The sequence below is a fragment of the Onychomys torridus genome, chromosome 5 (genome assembly GCF_903995425.1).
Source record: "Onychomys torridus chromosome 5, mOncTor1.1, whole genome shotgun sequence".
NCBI classification, from domain to species: domain Eukaryota; kingdom Metazoa; phylum Chordata; class Mammalia; order Rodentia; family Cricetidae; genus Onychomys; species Onychomys torridus.
In genome coordinates, this window is record NC_050447.1 from 62891114 (window position 1) to 62912485 (window position 21372).

At 38.0% G+C, this 21372-nt stretch overlaps 1 protein-coding gene across 3 annotated transcripts in view; it reads left to right on the forward strand.

Moving 5' to 3' along the window:
• The window catches only part of LOC118584099 (estradiol 17 beta-dehydrogenase 5-like), a 37337-nt gene extending 16330 nt beyond the window's left edge, over nucleotides 1-21007 (forward strand). Inside the window, exons 8-9 of one of the 3 annotated variants that reach the window (XM_036188082.1) lie at nucleotides 19393-19452; nucleotides 20942-21007. In XM_036188082.1, coding sequence (XP_036043975.1) covers nucleotides 19393-19452; nucleotides 20942-21007 — 126 coding nt within the window. Of the gene's footprint in view, nucleotides 1-15907; nucleotides 15986-16371; nucleotides 16447-19286; nucleotides 19453-20941 lie in introns of those variants that run through there. The other 2 variants (XM_036188084.1, XM_036188079.1) reach the window with 2 other exon arrangements.
• Nucleotides 21008-21372: the final 365 nt, after the last annotated feature.

A 21372-nucleotide genomic window follows, 5' to 3' on the forward strand; every position in this document is an offset into this window, starting at 1 on the left:
TTTTCTCTTAAAAATCTTAGCTATTGACTTCTATTGGATGACAAAATTTTGAGAAATACCCAGTATTTATTACTGTATATACTACAGAATATTCATGGATTCAAATAGTGCAAGATTTAAAAGCTTTCTAATGTAAAATTTTTAAAAAGGATCAAGAAAATGGGAGCCTGGGTGGTTTTAATTTAATACAATTTTAATAATAAATCTCCAGAAATTTAATTTAGCTAGTATTTTCTGTGCCATTATACAACACTTTTTATAAGTCTTCATTCATATAAAATGACATCGATTTTCATTTGTTCACAATGTGGCATACTATTTAACGTCTCTCTTTCCACAAGTTGATTATCATACAGTCAATAGGAATCTCAATTTTCTGTTATCCTTGGGCCCCATGAAGGCAAAATAGGAGCAGGCTGTATTAAGCCAGATGAGTGACAAGCAGTGAATTTTACATATTAGTATGTGGAACTTAGTGCTAGCAACTACATTCATTTCTGTTTCATCACCTAAAAACCTAGAGAGGTAATGACAGAGGTGATAGGAATGAGGATATAAAAAATAAATTGAAGATGATAGTAGTCAATATGTTATGTCCATCACCTACCCGTGTAATTCTGGAGGCCTCATCTGGTTTTCAGTTTCTGTAGGCTACAGATATTCCACATTAAGAGGGAAGATAGGCCCGGAACTCCCATCTGGACCAGGGGTGAGTGCCTGGGTTATAGTCAGAGAGGCAACTGCTCCTGGGTCCCACCGCTGGACACAGGTCACCCCGGAAGGACCTGACCAACGTGGCACCAGTTGCCTGCCAATTGGCGGGCCTTGCAGGAAGGCTCCCCTTTTCTAAGACTGCAGGCAGACACTGCAGTCTCCACACCCTGCCCCCACAGCCATTTGCCCGAGACTCCAGCCACTTCCTGAGACTCAGAGACCAGCCCCCAGCTTCTGTCCACCCCAGAACTCCCATCTGGACCAGAGACCAGAGGAACTCCCATCTGGACAAGAGGAGCACCCATATGGACAAAATAAAGAGACATCAGGGACTTCCCAAGACTCAGAGTCCAGGCCCCCAGCTCCTATCCAACCAGCACTCTCATCTGGACCAGCGCTCCCTTCTGGCCCAGAGCTTCCATCTGGACCAGAGAGAGGCTCCCTAAATCTGTCAACTCACTCTGGACCAAGCACACTGAAAAGACCAAGAACGGACCCAAGAGGAGATGGGCAGACATCAAGGCAGAAGTACATACAACAAAATAAAGAGCAATACAGCATCACAAGAACCTAGCCCTTCTCCAACAGCTAGACCTGAACATCATGGAATGGAAGAAGCAGAAGGAAACAACCTTATAAGTAACATCATGAAGAGGCTAGAGCCTTGTATAGAAGAAATCAAAAATAAAGTAGAGGAACAGACAAACAAAAAATGGGAAGAATGCTATAAAAAACTAGAGGAAAGGACAATTAAAGCAGAAGAAAACAATAAATCCTTGAATGAAAATCATGAAAAAGCAAGGGAGACAATCCAAGACCTAAAGAGGGAAATAGAAAAAATGAAGAAGACACTAGCAGAAGGAATACTGGAAATAGAAAATCTGAGTAAACAAACAGGAACTTCAGAGGCAAGTATAACCAACAGAATGCAAGAGATGGAAGAGAGGATCTCTAGTGTTGAAGATACAGTAGAAGAAATACATTCCTCAGTCAAAGAAAACACTAAAACCAACAAAGTCATGACCCAAAATGTCCAAGAAATTTGGGACACCATGAAAAGACCAAACCTACAAATAATAGGGATAGAGGAAGGAGAAGAATACCAACTCAAAGGCACAGAAAATATATTTAACAAGATCATAGAAGAAAATTTTCCCAACTTAAAGAAGGAAATGCCTATGAAGATACAAGAAGCCTATAGAACACCAAACAGACTAGACCCCCCAAAAAAGTCCCCTTGGCACATAATAATTAAACAACTAAATGTACAAAATAAAGAAAGAATATTAAGGGCAGCAAAAGAAAAAGGCCAAGTGACTTATAAAGAAAACCCATCAGAATAACACCCGATTTCTCGTTGGAGACTTTGAAAGCCAGAAGGATCTGGACAGATATAATGCAGACACTAAGAGACCATGGATGCCAGCCTAGACTAATATACCCAGCAAAACTTTCAATCATCATAGATGGAGTAAACAAGACCTTCCAAGAAAAAAACAGATTTAAACAATACTATCCACAAACCCAGCCCTACAGAAAGCACTAGAAGAAAAATTCCAACCTAAGGAAGGCAGATACACCCATGAAAACACAGGCAATAGATAACACCACAGCAGTAAATCCCAAAGAAGAGAAGTACACACACACTACCACCAAAAAATAAAAATAACAACAGGAGCGAACAATCACTGGTCATTAATATCCTTTAATATCAATGGACTTAATTCACCTATAAAAAGACACAGACTAACAGAATGGATATGAAAACAGGACCCATCTTTCTGCTGCCTACAAGAAACACACCTCAAATTCAAAGACAGACACCTCCTAAGAATAAAAGGCTGGGAAAAGACTTTCCAATCAAATGGTTTTAAGAAGCAAGCTGGTGTAGCCATCCTAATATCCAGCAAAATAGACTTCAAACTAAAATCAATCAAAAGAGATGATGAAGGATAATTACATACTCATCTCAGGAAAGATCCACCAAGATGAAGTCTCAATTCTGAACATTTATGCCCCAAACACAGGGGCACCCACATACGTAAAAGAAACATTACTAAAGCTTAAATCACATATAAAACCCCACACATTAATAGTGGGAGACTTCGACACCCCACTTTCACCTCTGGACAGATCGGCCAAATTGAAACTTAATAGAGACATAATGGACTTAACTGATGTTATGGCACAAATGGACTTAATCGATATCTACAGAACATTCCACCCAAAGAAAAAAGAATATACCTTCTTCTCAGCACCCCATGGAACCTTCTCTAAAATCAACCACATACTTGGCCACAAACCAAATCTCAGCAGATACAAAACAATTGGAATAACCCACTCTGTTCTATCAGACCACCATAGTTTAAAGTTAGATTTCAACAAAAAAAAAAAAAAAAAACTACAGAAATCCTACAATTTAATGGAAACTGAACAATCCTCAACTGAATCACCAATGGGTTAAGGAAGAAATAAAGAAAGAAATTAAAGACTTCCTAGAGATCGATGAAAATGTATACACCACATACCCAAACTTATGGGATACTATGAAAGCAGTGCTAAGAGGGAAATTCATAGCACTGAATGCCCACAGAAAGAAACTGGAGAAATCTCATGCTAGTGTCTTGACAGCACACCTGAAAGCCCTTGAACAGGAAGAAGCAAAGTCTCCCAGGAGGAACAAACACCAGGAAATTATTAAATTGAGAGCTGAAATCAATAAAATATAAATAAAGAGAATAATACAAAGGATTAATGAAACAAAGAGTTTGTTCTTTGAGAAGATCAACAAGATAGACAAGCCCTTATCCAAACTAACCAAAAGACAGAGAGAGAGCATCCAAATTAACAAAATCAGAAATGAAAAGGGGGACGTAACAACAGGCAATGAGGAAATCCAGAGTATCATCAGGTCATACTTCAAAAACCTCTACTCCACAAAACTGGAAAATCTAAAAGAAATGGATAATTTTCTGGATAGGTACCACATACCTAAGTTAAATCTAGACCAGATAAACCATTTAAATAGTCCAATAACCCCTAAGGAAATAGAATCAGACATTAAAAGTCTCCCAACCAAAAAAAGCCCTGGACCTGATGGTTTCACTGCAGAATTCTACCAGATCTTCCAAGAGGACTTAATACCAATACTCATTAATAGAAGAAGAAGGCAAATTACCAAACTCCTTTATGAGGCTACAATTACCCTGATTCCCAAACCAAACAAAGATGCAACAAGAAAGAGAACTACAGACCGATCTCCCTCATGAACACTGATGCAAAAATACTCAATAAAATTCTGGCAAACAGACTCCAAGAACACATCAAAACAATTATCCACCATGATCAAGTAGGCTTCATCCCAGGGATGCAAGGGTGGTTCAGCATACGAAAGTCCATCAATGTAATATACCATATAAACAAACTCAAGGGGAAAAACTACATGATCATCTCACTAGATGCAAAAAAGGCATTTGACAAAATCCAACACTCCTTCATGATAAAGGTCTTGGAGCGATCAGGAATACAGGGAACATACCTAAACATAATAAAGGCAATCTACAGCAAGCCAACAGCCAACATCAAATTAAATGGAGAGAAACTCAAAGCAATACCACTAAAATCAGGAACAAGGCAAGGCTGTTCCCTCTACTCCTCCTTTTCAATATAGTACTTGAAGTTCTAGCCAGAGCTATAAGACAACATAAAGAGATTAAGGGGGTACAAATTCGAAAGGAAGAAGTCAAGCTCTCCCTATTTGCAGATGACATGTTAGTATACATGAGTGACCCCAAAAATTCAACCAAAGAACTGATGCAGTTGATAAAAACCTTCAGCAACATTGCAGGATACAAGATCAACTCAAAAAAAAATCAGAAGCCCTTCTATATACAGTAGACAAACAGGCTGAGAAGGAAATCAGAGATACATCACCCATTACAACAGCCATAAATGTTATAAAATACCTTGGGGTTACTCTAACTAAGCATGTGAAGGACCTATATGACAAGAACTTTAAGTCCCTGAAAAAAGAAATTGAAGAAGATGTCAGAAAATGGAAAGATCTCCCATGCTCATGGATAGGCAGGATTAACATAGTAAAAATGGCTATCTTACCAAAAGCAATCTACAGATTCTACACAATTCCCATCAAATTACCAACACAATTCTTCACAGATCTGGAAAGAATGATACTCAACTTCATATGGAAAAACAAAAAACCCAGGATAGCCAAAGAATCCTGTACAATAAAACAACCTCTAGAGGCATTACAATCCCTGACCTCAATCTCTTCTATAGAGCTACTGTAATAAAAACAGCTTGGTACTGGCATAAAAACTGACATGTGGACCAATGGAATCAAATTGAAGACCCTGACATTAACCCACACACCTATGAACATATAATTTTTAACAAAGAAGCCAAAAATGTACAATGGAAAAAACAAAGCATCTTCAACAAATGGTGCTGGCATAATTGGATGTCAATGTGTAGAAGGCTGCAAATAGATCCATATCTGTCACTGTGCACAAAACTTAAGTCCTTGTGGATCAAAGACCTCAACATAAATCCAGCTACTTTGAACCTGATAGAAGAAAAAGTAGGAAGTACTCTTGACTGCATTGGCACCGGAGATCACTTTCTAAATATAACACCAGTAGCACAGACACTGAGAGAAACAATCAATCAATGGGACCTGTTGAAACTGAGAAGCTTTTGTAGAGCAAAGGACATGGTCAACAAGACAAAGCAACAGCATACAGAATGGGAATCCACCAAGTTTAAAGGAATCCCCAGGGGAGTCTTGGCCTTGGAGGAGATGGGAATGGAGGGGAGCGGCTGAGGGAAAGGCGGGGTGGGTGCGGGAGGGGGGAGGACAGGGGAACCCATGGCTGATGTATAAAATTTAAAACACATAATAATAAAGAAAAAATGGAAAATAAGTAGATAAATAAGTAAATAAGTAAGTAAGTAAGTAAGTAAGTAAATAAATAAATAAATAAATAAATAAATAAATAGGTAAGATAGTCTGTCCTTTGTTTGGCATAAGTATCTGATTATACCGTCACTTGTTCATTATTTTGGGCATGGCACTTCCTGTATTCGAGACTGCTAACCACAATGGTGTTAAAAATGAATGTGGGCTGGGCAGTCAAGAACATTGCCAACCTTGTGTGGATTTTACTTGTAGTAGGGATGTCTTTTCTGCTTTTGAAATTCAAGAATTCTTTCTCAATTATTTTTTAAAATTTATTATTTTCATTTTTTTTGTTTCTTTGATATGGGTTTTTTTATGTAGCCCTGGCTGACCTGGAACTTGCTGGGATTAAAGTTATGTGCCACCACTGTCTGGCATCTTTCTAACTTATAAAGAGACAAGATGCACAGCTATCATTGTGGCCAAAATTTACCAGAAATAAGCATTAATTAATGGCAGCTGGGGTGTTGCTGTTCTGCTCTGAGGTGACCCTCTGCATCTCAAAGCAAATACTCAATGTGGGCTATTTAGAATTTTTAAGGGTATTGCCACTTTCATCTGTGGGGAATTTGTGTGAATATACACAATAACTTCATGATAGGGAAATAGAATTTGATAAATGTATATGTGAATTCTTATTCCTTCTAACTATGTGGTAGACTTAAACAATAAATGTATTTATTGCTGGTCCTCTGAAAGGAAGAGGGTAAAGTGGAGAATTCACTAGACTGGAAGTAAATGTCTTCCTGTATCATCTGCAGCCACCAAGCTATGTCAAGAGACTAGTTTCTATTCTTCACTTCATTAAGACATTAGGAAATATCCAAAGGATATTTACAAAAGATATGTGACAGAACTTCAATATTGGGCAAAATGATGTAAAGTTATGTTATGGTTTGTTCAGCAATACAGCGTCAGCCTTGGTGAACTACTGAGGGGCTTTCACCTAGGAAGGTCAGGAGAGGAAGATGGGATTCAGGGTCATTGTTGTAATTTCATGCTAAAAAGAAAGATTCTAACCTTCTTAAAATGACTGAAAAGCATATGTTCATTTTACAGTTTTGTTCCTTAGCGAACCAACAGAATTTCAAAACATGATCCTAATTTACATCTCAGAGCTTTAGATTTGACTGTAATTAGTTCATGATTACAATAGCTGTGACTTAACAGCAGACTGTACTTATGTGTTGAAACATTTGAGTCCATTTAGAAAAAAAATCACAGAAACTGACTGTCTCTGAAATCCTCTCACATAATATCTACCTCTGACCAAGCGGCTGACATTCTGGTGGACATAGGACAAATATCCAGTCCCTCCCCTTACTGAGGGCTATTTGAAGTTGAAGGTTGCTGGAGGAAGGGGAAAATACTTTTTAAAAAATGGATGTGGCCACTTACTTGTTGATTGCCAGGCTCAAGTGGATGGCCTATTTTGGCAGCACTAATTGGACTTAGTGGGTTGTATATAAGAAGAAAGGACATGAAGATGGATTGGTGACATGTTGAGGGAGATATAAAGGGAATTGTAGGGGAAAATGGTAGATAGATTTTCCTTTTTTAAAAAACATTTTTTATCATTTATTTATTATGTCCACAGAAGAGGGTGCCAGATCTCATTACAGATGGTTGTGAGCCACCATGTAGTTGCTGGGAATTGAACTCAAGACCTCTTGAAGAGCAGTCATGCTCTTAACCTCTGAGCCATCTCTCCTGGCTGATTTTCTTATATTTCATTGTATATATGTATAAACTTCTCAAGAATAAAGAAATCTTAATAAATTACCGTAGTTATATAACTATATTTAGTTCTTTCATGCAGAGTTAATGATTGTTGAGGAGAGAGTTAATTGAGCTTAGTGTCACCTGACTGTCCATGGGCCTGTCATTAATCTTACTGCTTTAGAATCTAGGAACTTTGAGCCTTAACTTTTTCTTCCAGATAAGGCCAGAGGCTGCCCCTGAACTGTTTTCATAAGCAGGGTAATTTGTGTATACTTGCTCTCTATTGCAAGAGTGTCTTTGCATACTCCAGTGAAAATCTTAGAAAATTATTTCAATAGCTTTTCTTGTAGAAAAACAATTTCCATATGTTTTAAAAATCAAATGCAGGGATATGTTAGTGTGGCTGTGTGTCTTTCGCTTTACCTCCCTCTGAACAAGTGGTTCTTAACCATTCTAATGCTGTGACCCTTTAAAACAGGTGCTCATGTTGTGGTGACCCAAAGCATAAAATTATTTTTGTTGCTATTTCATAACTTTAATGTTGCTATTGTTATGAACTGTAACTTAAATATCTGTGTTTTCTGATGGTCTTAGATGACCCCTGTGAAAGGGTCATTCAACCTCCTAGGTGTCACTACCCACAGGTTAAGACCTGCTGCTCTAAACCCTCCAATATATTTCTGCCAACTCTCCTTTAAATTCATGTCTTATTTTTATTAATTGTTATTGCATACATATATATTCTTAAATAAAACCTTCTCTGTCTATATAATGCTACTTGTATACATATGTATATATATACAAGTTGTCACTGAATAAACAATTGTGTGACTTTCCCTGGGGAAGACAAACTTTTACTCTCCCAGCTTTCCTAAGTCACCTATAGATCTTTGTGTAGGTTTAAGGCCCCATGAGCTTTTCTCTGTCCAGTTCAACATGTCTGTTGGTGTCATTCTTGTTCAGCTCATGTTTAGGCAGTCATGTTGGTGAGACTTTATGGGATTAGCTTCTGACATTACTAAGAGATACAATCTCATAGTAAACTCCATGATACTCTGGCTTTTGAAGTCTCTACCTCATATTCTTCAACGTTCCTGAGCTTTAGGTGCAGATGTGTTTTGTAGATGTGTCCATTGTTATTGGTATCCATAATTCTTAGTTTTGGTTGCAGTTTTATATAGTGATCTTTATCTGTTGCAAAGAGAATTTCCTTTGAGGAGGAGATCAAAGACAGACACATAAAAATTTAATAATTTTTTACTATTAAAAGAATATCCCTTTAGCTGAAGACATAAATTATTCATTAAACATGAACAAATCAAACTTGTGCCCAACCAGAAACTTCACCCTTACAGACTAGCCTTCAGGGTACTAGAAAGTACTTTGTGTGCTACCAGAGAGGAAAAGTATCAATATCATCCAGCTACAAACCAGTGGCCTGCCTGCAAGATATATTGGTACAATGATGGCACAGATGTTATGGAAATAATCAATTACTTTTTAATAATTGGATTTAAGGTCCACTCTATGAGATATAGTCCATGCTTGGCACTGTGAAAGTGGACAAGAACCTGCAACTAGATAGGTCCTAGGTCCTGGGGGTGGGAATCTATGATTATTCTGCTAAAGGAAGACAGCAATAAAATGACTCCTAATGGCATATTGCTATACTCATAGATCAGTGTATCACTGAATTCTTATCAGAGAAGCTTATATTTTTAGTAGATGGTAATTAACATAGAGACCCAGATCTATGTGAAAGATGAAGAAGAAAGATTACAATATCCATTGGTGATAGGTGACTCCAAGAAAGCAGTGTTTTCTCACACAGCAGAGGTGATGCACATATAAACTCACAGAGACCATGATAGCATGTACAAGATCTACACAGATTCAAACCAGAAAAGCTTCAGCACTGAGAAGAGGAAGTGGAATTATAGTTGGAAATTTTTCTGTATCCTGGCTGGCTGGAGGTAGGGACAAATCTCTCCCACTGGTGTCCCTCAAGTAAGCACACAGAGACTTATATTAATTATAACTGTTTGGCCATTAGCTCAGGCTTATTACTAATTAGCTCTTACACTTAAATTAACCCATAATTCTTATCAATGTTTAGCCACATGGCTTGGTACCTTTTCTCTGTTCTGCCTTGTCATCTTGCTTCCTTTGTGTGGCTGGTGACTCCTGACTCAGCCTTCCTCTTTCCAGAATTCTCCTCATCTGCTTGCCCGTCTATACTTCCTGCCTGACTGCTGGCCAATCAGAGCTTTATTTATCAACCAATTATTTATTTATCAGAGCAATATATATTCATAGCATACAGAATGACATCTCACAACATGGAATAATTTCTATACCTAACCAAGAAGCTGTTTGCAGTTGTTATCTTTTGAGAAAGGGCAAATCAGTTTTCTTCTATGGAGTGTCACTGGGTACATCAATCAAACTCCAGGCCAGCAGACTCTATGCGCAGATGTAGTTAGTCAGCCCAAAACACATTACATTTGTGTGTGTGTGTGTGTGTGCGTGTGTGTGTGTGTGTGTGTGTGTGTGTATTTGTGTGTATCTGTGTGTGTACCTGTGTGTGTGTTTTGTGTGTGTATGTGTGTATTTGTGTTTGAGTATGTGTGTATTTGTGTGTGTGTGTGTGTGTGTGTGTGTGTGTTCTTTCTTTTATTTGGTTTTATTTTGTTTCTTTTGTTTTAATTTAGTTTTGCTTGTTTGCTTGTTTTGTTTTTTGACTTCTCTTTTCTGAGAGAGATCAGGAAGTTGGATGGATAGACAGGTAAAGAGGATATCTGGGAGTAATTGGAAGAGAAGAAATAATATGATTAAAATATATTGTGTAGGAATTTTTTAAATTAAAATCCTTTTCTCCCTCCAGAGACTGGTAACTCTGTAACTGGATGTTAAAAGGCCCAGTATTGTTCAATCAGGTCTTTTGCAGTTGATCACAGTTGCTGCTGTGTTCAGGGGCATTGATCTTGTCATGCCCAGAGGACAAGGTCTAATATACTTATTCACTCCAACCAACAATATATAGGGGTTCTCTTTTTGCCACATCCAAGTCAGCATTTACTACGTCTTCTGTTATTCATGATGGCCATTCTAAGCAAGGTAAGAGGGAACCTTAAAGTAGTTTTAAAGTTGAACACATTAAAAAACGTTTACTGCCAATCATAGTTTTTCTTTTGAGAACTTCCTTTTCAGTTCCATTTGGGCAGTTTGTTTTCTTGTTTTGTTGCTGTTGTTGTTATTTCTAGACACCAATCCTTTGTCATATGTTTAACTACTATAGATTTTCTCCAGTTCTATGGACTATTGCTTCATTTGACAGTATTGTTTGCTGTATAGAGGCCTTTTAGTTTTATGAGATTCCATTTGTCAATTGTTCGTCTTTTCCCTCAAGCTAATTGGAGTCTTATTTGGAAAATTGTTATCTTGACTATAAGTTAAAATTTATCCCCTACTCCTATACTCTTACAGTTTCAGAGTATCAGGTCCTATATTGGGGTCTCTGGTCACTTTGTAATTGATTTTGGCCAAGGTGAGAGGTAAGGATGTAGCTTCATGTTTTAGAAGCTGAAATCCTGTTTTCTAAGCAGCACTTGTTGAAGATGCTGTCTTTTCTCCAATATATGTTTTTGGCATCTTTACAAAAAAATTGGTAGCTGCAGTTACATGGAATTATATCTGGGCCCTCTATTCTTTGTGTGTAATTTTGTGTCAGTATCATGTCATTTTTGTTAGTAGCACAATTTGAAACCAAATCAGGTATGGTGATATGTCCAACAGTATTCTTTCTGTTTAAGATAGCTTTGTCTATTGTTGGCACTTGTACTACTATCAAAATTTGGAGACTGTTATTCTCAACGAACATGAAAAAAAAAGTCCTTATATTTTAATGAGGTTTGCATTGCATTGCATTCCTGCTTTTATTAGAATAGCCATTTCATAATATTAACTCCTCCAATCCATGAACAAGGGAGGTCTTTCCATATTATGATGTCTCCCTCAGTTTTTTTCAGTGTCTTAATGTGTTCATTGCAGAAACCTTCTCCTTGGTTAGGTTTATTCATAGATGTTTGCACGTGTGTGCATGAATGTGTGTGTGTGTGTGTGTGTGTGTGTGTGTGTGTGTGTGTGTGTTGTGAATGGGATTGCTTCCCTGAATTCTTTTCCAGTAGTTTTGTCATGGGAAGATTACTGATTTTTTTAATGTTACTTTATATCCTATCATTTTGCTGAGTGTATATCAGTTTTTCTGGTACAATATAATGAAATTATAAAATTTCAAGTAAATTGATAGAACTGGAGAAAATTGTACTAAATGAAGCCACCCAGGCCACAAAAGACAATGCTGCTGCTATGTCTCTCTGGTGGGCCCTAGTTTAAAATCTTTTGTTTTGTGTGTTTAACCTAGAGTTTATGTGGAAACTAAGAAACTAGCAAGTTCACTGTCAGAAGTATGTATTTAGGGAGGGAGGATGTAGTGGATAGCCATCCCAGCATTGGCCTGGAAGTTCCAACCCCCTTTGAGGCTTCGGTAATGGTCACACCCACAAGGCAGGGCGGAGGAGGAAGCAGAAGACCAAGAATCGAGAGGAGGTCTCTATCTTGGTTCCGGGACCCTGGACGCTGGAGGTAGACCCAGCAGAGTTCTCCAGAGAACACCACCGGACTGTGCTATACCTTTGCCAGACCCTGCAACCTACCCCTTCATTTGTAAGTTACCCCACAAAATAAACCTCCCTTTTAACTACGTGGAGTGGTCTTAATAATTTCACTAATAGGAGAATGACAGAATGTAGGTGAAATGAGAGACAGGAAATACTTGGGAAGAAAGATATGAGCATGTAATACAGTAATGGGGAAGGAGAAAGAGGGGCCAGGGGAACAGTTAGCGAAAATGAACTATGCACAAAGAAGTTACTTTGGAGTTACAATTCTGCAGCACAAATAAAAATATACTAATAGAATAGAAGAACATACATCATATGAAAGGATAGAAGGTGAATACAGGAAGTTAAAGATTTAACTGGGAAAGAGAGAAGACAACTGAGGAAAAGGAAAGTTAGGAAGTATAATAACCAACATCAAGTGTATAGTAAGAGACCCACTAGTTCATAAGCTAATTAGAGGAATAATTAAAAAGTAGAAAGGCATTTGAACGGAGATAACCCATGTAGTGAACTATAAAGACACAGGTCATTAAACAAAAATCTCAATGCTTAGCACACTGACATCCTTATGAGTTGCCATTCTCCTCATTTTCCTCTATAACTAGATGGTAAGACCCTATTAATGAATACACCATATGCTTCGGCTCTAGGACATAGAGAAATTAGTTTTGAACTGTCCATGGAACTCTTTCTCTGCTAGCTAGCTAGTTTTAACAGTGCTGGAAGGTGCTATGTAGGCGGCTGGAGGAAAATAGTCAATGTTATTAAGTACTGCATGCTGAATGTTGCAATACTGCCAGGCAAGATATGTCCACTGGTACAAAAGTGGTCATACTGTTTATGGGGAGTAATCAGGCTCTTTCTTGATTGTCTTTGAAGCTGTCACACAGGGATGGAATTCATACCTGGTACAATAAACATAATCAAAACATGCAGCTAAGGAAGTTATAGGCCCTAGATGAACATCTACTGACTTTGTTTTTCTCAATAGTTATGATGTGATGCTACCTTTATGCTTATGTTTATAGATTTGTGCTACTTCCTATCTAGGTCTGAGAAGCTTTTTTATTGCAGCAAGTAGAGGTTTAATACAGAGATTCATAACCATTCAAATGCTGAGAATAAGCACCTCCCCTTTCCTCAGGCTCAGGGAACACCATCAGAAAGGGATTAAAAAGAAATTGTGAGCTGGAGGAGGTGAATTTCTGGGAAATGCTGTCCTCTGGATAGGACATGGTGGTGGCATACATGAACGAGGATTAGTTACAGTTAGCTGCACAAGATCAAGCCAGTTAATAATTCCACAACTGAGGGACAAAGAACTTTTGAGATTCCACCCAAGCTAAGAGCTATTGATAGCTGATGTCTGTGCTGAGAAGGCCAGACACTTTTCTTTGAGGATGTAGCCAGCAACTCCTCCTCCCCTCTCTCCCAGATTCACTGCTCCTCTGTTTCCCTTCATAAAAGAGCAGGCATCCCAGTGATATCAACTGAACATGGCATAACAAGATGCAATAAGACTATGGATAACTCTTATATCAAGGCTGGATGAAGCAATTCAGTAGGAGAAGGGTTCCATAAGCAGACAAATGAGTCAGGACACCCCAACTCTCATTGTTAGGAGTCCAACAAAAACTCCAAGCTAAATAACCATGGCATGTATGCAGAGGGCCTAGTACAGACTCATGAAGATATCTTGGTTGCTGCCTCAGCCTCTGTGAACCCCTTTGAGCTCTGCTTAGTTGGTTATGTGTGGACTGTGTTCTTCTAGTATGTTTGGACCCTCTGGGTCCTACACTTCTTCCTCTCTGTTTTTGGCTGTGTGTCCTAGCTCTGCTTAATGTTTGACTGTGGATCTCTGTATTTGCTATCATCAACTGCTGAGGCAGCCTCTCTGATGATGATTGGCTTCCTAATCTATGAGTATAGCAGAAAATTACTAGGAATCATTGTATTAATTTTTTGTTGTTTGGTGGTGTTTGATTCTACCCTAGGTCTCTGAGCCATCCAGCTTCCAGATCCTGGATATTCAGACAATGTCAGGCATGGGATACCTCTTGTGGCTTTTGCCTAAAATTTGACCAATCATTCGTTGGCCACTCCCACAAGTTCTGAGCTACCATTGCCCCAGTACATCTGGCAGGTACAACAGATTGTGTGTTGGTGTTCCAGTCCCTCTACTGGAAGACTTGCCTGGTTACAGAAGATGGCCAGTTCAGTCTCCGTATCTCCCGTTACTGGGAGTCTTAGTTAGGATCACCCTTGTAGATTCCAGGAAGTTTCCATTACACTAGGTTTTTACCTCATCCCCCAAATGCCCCCCCTTTTCAGTCATCTCTTCCAGTACTCTCTCTTCCTCCCTCCCCCTCACCTGATCTCTCCTGTTCCATCCTCCCCAATCCACAGTTCACCTGCCAAATTTATTTTCCCTTCCCACTGGTTACTCATTACAAGAAAGCTGGGGCTGGGCCAAGCCTTTATTTGGTGTCCTATGAAGAAAGAAGAAATAGTGACTTCTCAGTTGGAGGATCAAGAAGCCATGAATTCTAAACAGCAGACAGTGAAACTAAGTGTACTGGGTTTTGGTACCTATGCACCTAAAGTGGTAATGGTAGCAGAAGGGGATGAGGGTTCAACAAAATAGAGAGCTTTTCTTGGGTAAGTGGGGTTGATATGGCATATGCAGTCATTTAGTTCTGATGTGATACTATGGGGCTAATCTGCTTCTCCATTTTACCAGGCTAGAGCTATTCCTTGCGGGAGGACAAGGCAGACTGCACTCTGTATCAGGACTGATCCACGAACTTATCCCCAGATTATTGAGGGCACTAGTTTTTCTTTCCGTTTCTCTCTATCACAGTTAGGTAGAAAGAATGAAAAGAAGCCATCAAGAGCACTGCCTGATGACCAATGATACTGAGTACTGACTATATTTTTTCTTTAATTTTTTAATTTAATTTTAAATCTATTTCTTTATTTGACATCCTGACTGCAGTTTCACCTCTCTCTTCTCATCCCATTCCCTCCCCACCAACAACCTCCTGCCCCGCACCTTCCAATTCACTGCTCCTCCATTTCTTTTAGAAAAGGGCAGGCCTCTCGTGATTATCAACAAAACATGGCATATCAAATTGCAGTAAGACTAAGGACCTCTCCATGTGTTGGGGCTCAGCAAGGTGATGATGTTCCAAGTATTTCCATTCAGATATATAAACAAAATAGACATGAGTTCATCCACATTGAGTTGATGGGATAATCACATTAGATTTTTATTTTCTTCACACACACACACACACACACACACACACACACACACACACACACCAAACAAACAAACAAACAAACAAGCACAAAAGAAAGCAACACAACAAAATGCAACAACCTTGTCTCCTCGTTTGTTCACTTGCCAGGCTTGAAGCACCCACAAGCAGGGAAATATCGGGAAGATTTCTTGTTTACTATCTGCCAAAAATGGAGTTTATTGTTGGTGGAGATCACCACCATATTCTTATCCAATTCCTAAGTGAAGGTAGCATTGGATAGAAACACAAGACAAAGAAGATAGTGTAAGGACCCAGAAATTAGTTCTTTATTGAAATTTAATTATGTATTTTTTAAAGAACCATGGTGTTCATTCTTTGCAACTCTACATTCATAACACAAGGTAAGTATTACATGAAATATGATCCACCCATCTGCTGGAGGTCCTTTTCACAACCCTCTCTTTATCAGAGAGTTTTGCTATTGTGAGGAATAGCTCTCAATAGCTGTAACTGTTGAGAGATTAGTTTAACATTTGTCTCTATTCCAGCCAGGAGAGAATTATCTTCCAACAGATGAGAATGGCAAAGCCATATTTGACACAGTGGATTTCCATGCCACCTGGGAGGTGAGTATTTGGATTAGAGAGCACAGTGGGAAGTACAGAAAGGGAGAGTATGGTCAGAACTCCACTTGTGCAAGTGAGGTGTGCATTCTGTGTTGTAAGAACTAATGTTTTTTATAAGGGCCTGTTTCTTAGGATTGGGGACCATGCATGACAGTGATATAATAGAAATGAAGGGAAGGTTTGACGAAAATGATGACAAAGAGTCTAATTGACTAAGGATAGCTCACGGTCCTCTTAATGGTTGACACTATCATTTTCCTTACTCTTTCATTTTTCCTAAGGAGTAATGCCAAGAAGTTTCATTTTCATTTTCTTACAGTGTTGTTTCTAACATTATAGTCTTCCATTGATAGTAGTTTATATTTTGGCATATTCTTTCTGTCTAGGCCATGGAGAAGTGTAAGGATGCAGGACTGACCAATTCCATTGGGGTGTCCAACTTTAACCGCAGGAAGCTGGAGATGATCCTGAACAAGCCTGAACAAGCTTGTGTGCAATCAGGTGGGGATCCTCAGCCCCCATTCTTTCCCATTTATTCTTTTCTTTCTCTACTATTGCCAGGTGCCAATAGTAACATTAGAAACTTAGAACAAAGCTTTAAGATGATCTTATTCCCTAGCATCTTTCCATTTCTCTGATTTCTGCCACTAAAGAAAGCATGATAGCACATTCATTGTGCATGCCTTGTCTCCAGAGTTATTTTTAGCAGCATTAAAGTAAATGGTAAAGTTTCCTTATTATAAATAGTGACCTAAATCATACACATATTTGGTATATGTTTCATGACCAATTTTCATGTCATATTTGATAATCCATCAATGATTTTTGTCTAATTTGTCAATGTTTGTGGTTTGGAAATCATTATTTCACTTTTAACTACTCTGTGAACATTTCTTACCTGAGGCATCTTTGAAAAATTCAAACTAGTAAAATTATTTCTACAAGAAGGACTAATCTTTTATAATTTTCAATATCAGTATTTTGAGAAAGAAAGCTACTATAACAATTACCATTGACTGGGGACTCTGAATTTCCTCTTTACATGTTTATCTTCTCTTTTTTCCCCTTCCTTTTCTTCCATGTGAAGGCAGAACTGAGAAAAGCTACCAAGCCATGTGGCTAAACATAAATAAGAATTATGGGTTAATTTAAGTGTAAGAGCTAGTCAATAGTTAGCCTGAGCTAATGGCTGAGCAGCTTTAATTAATATAAGACTCTGTGTGTTTACTTGGGTCCAAGCAGCTGTAGAAATGGCAGATGAGAGAGATTTGTCCTGACCATGGGCCAGGTGGGACACAGGAAAACTTCTAGCTACACTCCCATGTACCCCTTTTCCTCTTTCAAATTCAGTTCATTACCTTTATTTTGAATCATTGTTGTTATAAAAAGATATGTATGTGTGTTTGCACATACATATTTATACATTCATGAATATAGGCTTCTCAGTCTGCACAATGTTACTTGTATATGTATATGTTTTCAGGACTGATCAGTTGGTACCACATAATTGATTGCATGCCCCTCCCTGGGGAAGGCTATTTCTTCTACTCTCAGAATTCCTTAGTTGCCTGGAGTTCTTTTTGCACATTATTATCATTTATTTTCCTTTTCTGTAAATATTTACCCTAAGTTTTCTTATTTTCCATTTTAATATCAAACCAGGCTGTGGGACCAGGACCTGTCCTTAGTACATGAGCTGGCTGTTTGGAACCTTGGGCTTACACAGGGACACATGCTCAGCCTGGAAGGAGGGGACTGGCCCTGCCTGTACTGAATCCACCAGGTTTAAATGAATCCCCAGGGGAGTCTTGGCCCTGGAGGAAATGGGAATGGAGGGGAGGGGCTGGGGGGGAGGGAGGCAGGGGAGGGAGAGGGGAGGACAGAGGAACCCATGGCTGATGTGTAAAATTAAAACACAAATATATAAAAAAAAGTTAAAAAAAATAAATGACACTATTGCCATGTCCACATACCTGTTTCTTTGCTTTCCCTTATGGATTCTTATGAATTTTTGTTTTAACAGTCTAGTTAGTAATCAAAATTCAGTGTGTCCATTTCCTGCTCCACATCTGGAACCAGTGATGGCTCACCATAGTAAAAACTAGTATTTTTGCATCAATCAAGTAGGATATAGAGCTCACTCCCCTCAGAAATGTTGCTTCTCCAACTGTTCCCTGCAACCTAAGTTCTAAATTTAACCATGTAAATCTGGAACAATTAATGGGATTAATGCATGGGTAGAGGAAGAAATGGAAGAAGGGTGAATATGCTCAAAATGTGTGGCATATTTATGAAGATGTATCTGAAATTCCTCACTACGTGCAATGAATATAAACCAATTAATTTATCTAATCATGGACCTAGCAAGATGGATCAGTGGTTAAAAGGTCTTATCTCCAATCCCTTTGATTCCTGAGTCCCCTGTGATAGAAGGAAAGAACTGACCAAACAAAAATCTTTTAACCACCACATGTTCACTGTGACATATACACAAATACTTACCATCCCCCAAATACATAAATGAATGTAAAAAAAAAATCTTAGTACAAAAGTGTTTATATTTTCTGTTTTTTTTTTCCTTTTTGCCCTCTTCCTTCTTCATCTTCTGATTCTGTGTGTTTGTTTGTTTTGCTTGTTTTATAAGACATATAGTCTCTATCTGTAGTCTTGGCTGGTCTGAAACCTATTATAGACTAGAATGACCACAAGTTCATTGCACTCTTCCTGCCTCAGCCTCCTAAAGTGTTGGGTTATGGTCATGAGTCTCCATAACAGGCCTGATAGTGATACATTCAATTCCAATTTCATTCCATGGGTTAAACTTACACACATTTTAAGCATTTTTAAAACATTTCTTTGTAACATTAAATATGGAATTTTATGTAAATTAGTATGTTTCTATTTCATCTAACTATAGGCAGAATGTCATCTTTATCTCAGCCAGGGGAAACTTCTGGATTTCTGCAAGTCAAAAGACATAGTTCTGGTTGCTTACAGTGCTCTGGGAAGCCACTGAGGAAAACAATGGTAATATGGACAATGAGAATAAAACCAAAGGAAATCGTTGTTGATTATATATTTTTTCATTTTACAACACTTTTTTTGTAGTTCATTATGTAATGAACTATAATCAGGGAGAATTTTCATTTTGGGTAGAATAAAAGACCATAATGGTTTTATAGTTCCATGTATTACATTTGTTAAAATCCTGGTCTATATATTGATCTTCCTATGTATTAGAAATCTTCTAACAAATCAAGGAGTAAGGAGAAGGAATTTAACATTTCTACCTTCCCTCCAGGGTGGACCAGAATACCTCCATTCTTTTGGATGATCCAGTTCTTGGTTCCATGGCAAAAAAATACAAGCAAACTCCAGCCCTGATTGCTCGTTGCTTTCAGTTGCAGTGTGTAGTTGTGGTCCTAGCCAAGAGTTTCACAGAGAACAGGATAAAAGAGAACATGCAGGTGATGAGATGCTGCAGGTGTTAGGCACCTACACAGAGTTGTCCTAATAGACTTGGTTTTTAGTCCTAGAACACTAGTCAGAATCACAGCTTTAAGGGCATCTCCAGGGGGTTTCAATACTGTTCCTCAGAAGCATAGTTAGATTTTTATATCAGAATGACATTCATAATTTAACCTTAAGTGAGTGGCATGCTATTTTCTTCATTTTCTGAAATGAGACAAGTGAGACTAGGTGACTTTCATTCTTCAAATTATGTGTATTTCCCTATACATACTTATATTTTAATGATCAGGTCTCTAATCACTTTGAATGCACTTCATGTCAACTATTTTTTCACATCTTGGCTCCTTTGAGAGTGGTTTTCTGCTCATTTCAAATAGGAGAACATTTATAGCATTAACACTAATGTCCACACCTACTTGCAGGCTCTTTTTGAAAAGTCACTTATGTAGCTCCTTAGCTCATGGATAGAGATTTGTATGGGCTGATCTGCTCTCAGCCATGTTATTGTAATCTTAGTCAAGCTCTCTCCTGTTGTGCAGTGAAGTTGCTCATGCATGTGGGGAGCAGTGAGATGTCTGCTCCAGGATACATATTTCACTGTCCCAAGTGGAGCTGGTTTCTTCTCTCTGTAGTGTTTACCCTCCTTCCAGTCAGTGTTCCTCATGTTGTACAATCCACAATAGTTTCTGAATTCTATAATGTGTTTTCATGTATAATCTATCAGGTACACTATTCCTTCTTATAAATACAACTGATGCCCTAAGACATGTGGCAACAATTGCTTCCACATCTTAATGTGAACAACTCTAAATTCATTTAGTATGGAGTGGACTCTGGAAGATACAAAGAAGAGGAGATGTTCTTGTAGTCTATTTCATTTTTGTATTCTCTAAATTCATTGATCTTACATTCTGCCTTTGTTAAACAACTCATTCCCAAATCTCATTTCCCCCATTACTTAAATAAAATACTGTTATAGAAAGAGATTTTTTTCTCTACATTATTTAGATTATTCATGGCTTTCTTTGTGGTTGGCTAATGTTAAGCTTTCCTGTGTGGAACACACCAAAATTCTTCTCCATTATCTTTGAAAATGTCACTCTCTGTCCTTTCCAGCTTATCATTAAATTTCATCAGAATTATTCTTTCATTGTTTCAAATGTTGACTAAAACATACTTACAACTGAAAAATGGGAAACAAAATTTTTATCGGAATTTTTAAATTGTTTTTTATATTTCTTCTTCAGATTATTTGTTAATACCTTTGTCTGTGAGGCTGTACATTTCAATTCAGAAATTAATTTCTAGTATTTCCACACCTGGTATTCATCACTTACTTAAATGTTTTGATAAACATGGGTTTAGTTTCTTGATTTCTTTAATATATTAAATATTTTATCTGCACTATTCAGTCTGGTGCTTTTGAAATGGGCAGATGGGCAAATATGCAATATAAAATAATATGTAGTTCCTAATTGTTTTTAGGTTTTTGAATTTCAGTTGACCTCAGAGAACATAAAAGTCCTCAATGGCCTAAATAAAAATATCTGATACATAGCCGGTTCCATGTAATTTCAATAAACATATTTTACTCAACTTTTTTTCTTGGGTATATATAACATAATTGTTATCATTTGTCCTAAATTAAACAAGGAATACAAAGGCCACGTTAAATCAGGAAGGAGACAAATGCTTTAGCAACTGTTTCTAGCCTCCTGTGGATTCTGTCCATTGTGACAGCAGCAGGAGTGGACCTGGCTCAGACTCACCTACTGCACTGACTTCTCTCCTCCAGTGTCAGGGAAAGTTCTATGTCTTCAGTGCTGGATCTGTGTGCTTCATGTGTGCTTCTGAATTCATCTGTCCTGTGAGTTACACTTGGGGCTTTTAAACAAGCTTTGTGAAGCATTTTCAAT